Raw genomic sequence first — 4,836 nt, forward strand, 5'->3', positions numbered from 1 at the left:
CTTGCACAAATTGTGTTTGAACAGAACGTCTAGAATTCACGAGCAGCCCAGATGGTATTCATGGAGGATTCGAGCTTATCATCCGCCAGGAATATGTTTGAGAAGGTCGTGGTGTAGGGAGTCTGACAGTTGTCCTCGATGATTCAATTGATCCACTATATCATTTGTCGGTAGGATTCGGCAACGTGGTGCCAGGAGACCCACCGCGCTTGCTACCTGCTGATAAATGAGTGCTTTATAAAGTTGACTTAGTTCCCAAATACACTATTGCAAAATATGACCGTGATATATACCAAGAGAACATTGGGCGTCAATCTTGATGTTATACGAAGTTCAAAGCAGAGTTTTTGAGCGTAATGTAATCTCTTCACCCGACGCCGATGTTGGTACTAGAATTACAAATGGCAGGTGCAGAATTGCGCGTACTCATAAAAAGCTTGAATGCAATCATAAATTTTGCGCCACGTTTCTTAAGGAAGTTCAGCAGAGCAGCATATATGCTTCGTGACTGGATGTATATCATCAGCTTCTGATGTGAGATGGCGTCTAGTCTTCTCACTATGACGAGAACTCCAAGCGAAATGATCAGGGAGTGAATGATTTGCCGCATGATTATCGAATGTACCAGCAACGTTTAATTTTTCAATTGCATAACTGTTTAAGCCACATAATTCTACGCACAAAATTTTTTGATGACATGTTAGTTCATAGTTTTGCATGAGCATGCAACTTGGCTGTGCAGACGAAAATTTCTTTGTCACAGACAGAAACTGATAAACCTTGCTGAGGAGCAAGCCTTGCAGACAGATATCGCAAAGATCATCGCCATTGTATATGATCCACTGCCTCTACCCCAAAATGACCCCAGAAAGTAACTTTTTATAGTCCGTACCTTGCGAATATAGAGCAAAGTATGCCAACATGGCCCAACTTCTTATCATTTCATTGAAAAATGTCAACGGGGTTGCGCTAAGGCATTATAGAAGGCCTTTAAAGCTGTGCAAGAAATCTAACGCATTCTCCAATTGCAGCTTTTACAACTCCAACTCGGCCATTCCACGTCATCCGTGAAGCTTAGCCTCTACGATTGCGCTTTCCTCAACGATGATGCCAATGGTCGGTCGTGTTTGAGTCTCGCAAAGTGATGCGGCAGAGAAAATCCTTCTCGTTTTTAAAAAGCATTTTTTTAGCAATGAAAGTCACCATCGACGATTTCAGATTGCATCTGAATAGCAAATCTCTCCATATAATGACAATATGATTCATCTTTATCTTTTTGCCATGTGTACCTTTGGGGTAAAGTACAAGTCTGGTCGGTTAATGTGGTGATGGACGCAATTTTGTGTCGTCCAGACAATGAATTGCCGCACATCACGATGGTAACGTCGATTAATACGTCCAGCGTACGGGTTTAGATTCAACATGCGATGCGTTGCTGAAAGATTTGGAAATCAAGGAGGCTGAAAGCTCAGAGGTATCTTTGACGCGCACGTGCTCCGATCTGCTATAGCAATGCTTGCTGAAATACAGTACAGACTCACACATCGCTCAGTATTTTACAGCAACAACCACAAGTTTGACAATCTATACAAGGTACATGGTACGCTTTTAAATGACCATCTTGAACGAGTGAGAGAGATACTGCGCGCTGAGCGCTGTGTATAGGTGCATCAACTTGTCTATTCGGTCATGAACATATGTGTGCGCACGCGTAAAGTGTGTCGATGTAAAAACTCTAGTCGCATTCCCAGACATCTTTGGCCAGCCTGCTAGTTCAGACAAGTTGTTGGCTGTCCATAAGGTAGACTTGTTTCCTGGCCTTTTGAGAAGCGCGCTCAATAATACCGTTATTGCGTTCGAGGTAAACTGCATGAATGAATAATACATATCTCTCAAACCTCCATTTTTCATCAAAAGTTTGGTGAACATTTGAAAACCTTTGGCAACACCACGAAAAGGCTTAGAACTTAGAAGGAGGGGGTTATACTTAAATGATTTTGCTAACTTCTGCTCTATTACACTCTGTAGCAGAATCATTGATTTTATCTTAACGAGCTTTGGTGCCATGAGCCGGATGCACGACGCTATAGTCTATCGTCAGAATATTCAAACGCAACACGACGATGCCAAAGGCAGGCAGAACGCTCGCATATATGCTGTGGAATACATTGATTAATTAAGAGCAAGTTACAATCTAGAAAGATAATGTGATCACATCTTGTGTTCTACCTGTGTATCTGAAGCCATCCATAATCACGCTACTTCAAGCTAATAGATGTGATGAAATCTGTTGCAGATGAAGCAGCGACTCCGCCATCGCTGTAGCTGATTTATCATCTCCTTCAAAGCAGCGACGCAACGTTAAATCGCTTGAGATAAAGCAGAGTAGTGGTGAAGCTTATAGAGAGAGGGCTAAAAGTGTGGCTCATCTCAGTTTGTGACGCGCGTCGAGCTGTGCCATTACAACCCGAGAAAGCTCACGAAAACCTGCCGCGGAAAGTGCGACCTCGATTGCTATGTATATTGAGCAAGCAGTGGTCTATTTCGACGTATAACGTTTGGTAAACCGTCAAGCACTTCAGGACCGCTACCAGTATATTCTAAAATGGGAAAGATACCGTCATTTGGGGCGATCCAGAAATATTGAGGTTCCACCTTGTCAAGAATACCGTGCCACATTAGCTGCTACTGACGGGGTGCACCACAGCCATTATCACAGGCAGGTTGACCTTCGCAGCGAGCTTTTTATTCTTCGGGTAGACTTATCTCGCACTGAAATCGATTTTTGATTGGTATACATTCTAGCTGTTTCTCGGCAACAATTGCGCCGTAATCAGCCGGGACTTCAGGTCAAGCTTTATCACTTTGCGCCGTGCTTCGTAAGCCACAATGCTGAGCACTAAAAATTGGTCCAGACGGACGACGGCTACGCCGACGCTTGCTTGTTAAGGCTGAAGCTCAGTTGGACAGCTGATTTGTATATCCCAGTATGCAAACTAAGTTTGATAATTATAAGCACCCTCGTCAGCTTTGATTATCCTGGTACATCTCTCGTGGGGGCTATGCCCCCCAGACTTGTGCAAAGTTTATAGAAGAATGACGTATGTGCGTGAAAAGCAATAAATATTCATAACTGTGACAATATGTAGCATCACAGTCTCATTCCTACAATTCATTGCGCTTGATTCAATGGAATAGCAAGTAATCTAATTTGATGCATGAGGTGCTACAAATACGTGCGGTAATGTTGTTCGTGCTCGTCAGTTATACTTTACAGTTATATGTGGTGGTAAACACCAAATGTGTTATTCTATATAGCGGATGCGTTATTTACATCTTTCGTGTGAGCAGTGAAGTCCACAACTCTGACGTCTTCCCATCCACTCGTAAACGAGGTAGTAAACTACCAGTTTAAAGAGTTACTGCCACCTTCATGAACACGTGAGTTTCACCCTCTTAGAATACTTGTGACGTCATCCACGCACGGTCAGCGGTGTATCTCAACACGTGTGCCATGCTTAGTCACTGCTAAATATAACCCCGGGATCGACACTATCCGGTATGCCTGCTTTACTCTGCACTCATACTAAGTTGATATTTTGTCTTTCGACATAGGTGTTCACGAGGTGAAATTGCCGCAAAAAATTACGCGCCAATGTGTATGTCCTTAGAACAGAACTGATTGGAAGCACGGACCAGTGTTAAATGAAGTCGGCGCATCAAGTATTCCCAGGCTTGCCCTAACAAGTGTCGTTAATATATTCTGAGCTCGGAGTGCTTGCAAATGTCGTGAGAAAAAGGTTTCAGGTTATCTGACACATTTCATTACACACGTTTCACTGAATGAACGTCGTCGTGATGTAGGCAGAACCGATGGTTAAGTATTATATCACTTTTAGAAAGATCATGGAAAGAAAAAAATTGTTCAGAATGTATTTCTTAGTGAAGTGCTGGGCTCGACAAGGCTCAAAACGGAATGAGCATATCATCATGAACGCTCGTGTTTCACGTAAGCAAACTGATTGTTTAACCAAAGCAAACGTATAGCATTGCTTTTTCCAGATCAAATTTACTTGATCATAGCTTAGCAAATCGCCGCATGATTGACACCCTGTGCTTTTTTTGTGAACAATTGATGAAGGAAAGATGATATATTGGTAGATTTAACCAAATGAGGCAGAAAAGTCAAATGATCTTCTATTCAACATCAGAATGTACACCTACTTCAGGCACGATGATTTCCTCGTCCGCTGTAACGCAATTCGCAAAGCAGTGGGCTCGCATGTTGCCCTTGAATGTTCCGACAATGTTGAAGGCTAAATCTGCACACCGTCGACTGCTTGGAGTCCACACCTTGCAACTGCAACAGTGCCTTTATTGTTGAGCAAATTTCGGTGCAATATTTGAGGCGAAGCTCATACCCACTCTTGGGCCCAGCAGCGCGCTAATTCATTTATTTAGTGATTACTTTGGCAAGGTGGGGACTTTGTGGTGGTCGCGTCTTGGATCTACTTCTTTCAGTTTGTCGACTATCAGTAGCTTCAAATTTTCAAATTCATGTGCTTGCATTCGGTACCATTAAGACTCAGCTTTGCTACTCCTTTTTCTAGGAGTATTACATATGGAGATCCAACCCTGGAACGGGACAACTTGTTGCACGCACTCTTGCGCTGAGGTGGCGTTACCTTGAGGCATAATCTTCTCGCGTAGCTGTCGTGCGCGCCCCTATAACCACAATCTTGTGTGGCTGGCTCTCTTGATCATGAATATACTATAAGTGGTAGTGATGGGGACGTAAACCGAGTTGACGTTATTTGGCATTCTTCCCGTTCCCGT

General features: G+C 43.2%; 1 protein-coding gene across 1 annotated transcript; it reads left to right on the forward strand.

Annotated features, from left to right (window-relative positions):
- Positions 1–921: 921 nt before the first annotated feature.
- Positions 922–1,145, forward strand: PHALS_06865 (uncharacterized protein; the record flags this gene model as incomplete). Its single annotated transcript, XM_024720229.1, has 2 exons — positions 922–963; positions 1,032–1,145. The coding sequence occupies 2 exons, from the start codon at positions 922–924 to the stop codon at positions 1,143–1,145; spliced, it is 156 nt and encodes a 51-aa protein (XP_024585448.1).
- Between the last annotated feature and the right edge of the window lie 3,691 nt (positions 1,146–4,836).

This window comes from Plasmopara halstedii, assembly GCF_900000015.1.
Source record: "Plasmopara halstedii genome assembly, contig: Scaffold_3060, whole genome shotgun sequence".
Taxonomy (NCBI): domain Eukaryota; phylum Oomycota; class Peronosporomycetes; order Peronosporales; family Peronosporaceae; genus Plasmopara; species Plasmopara halstedii.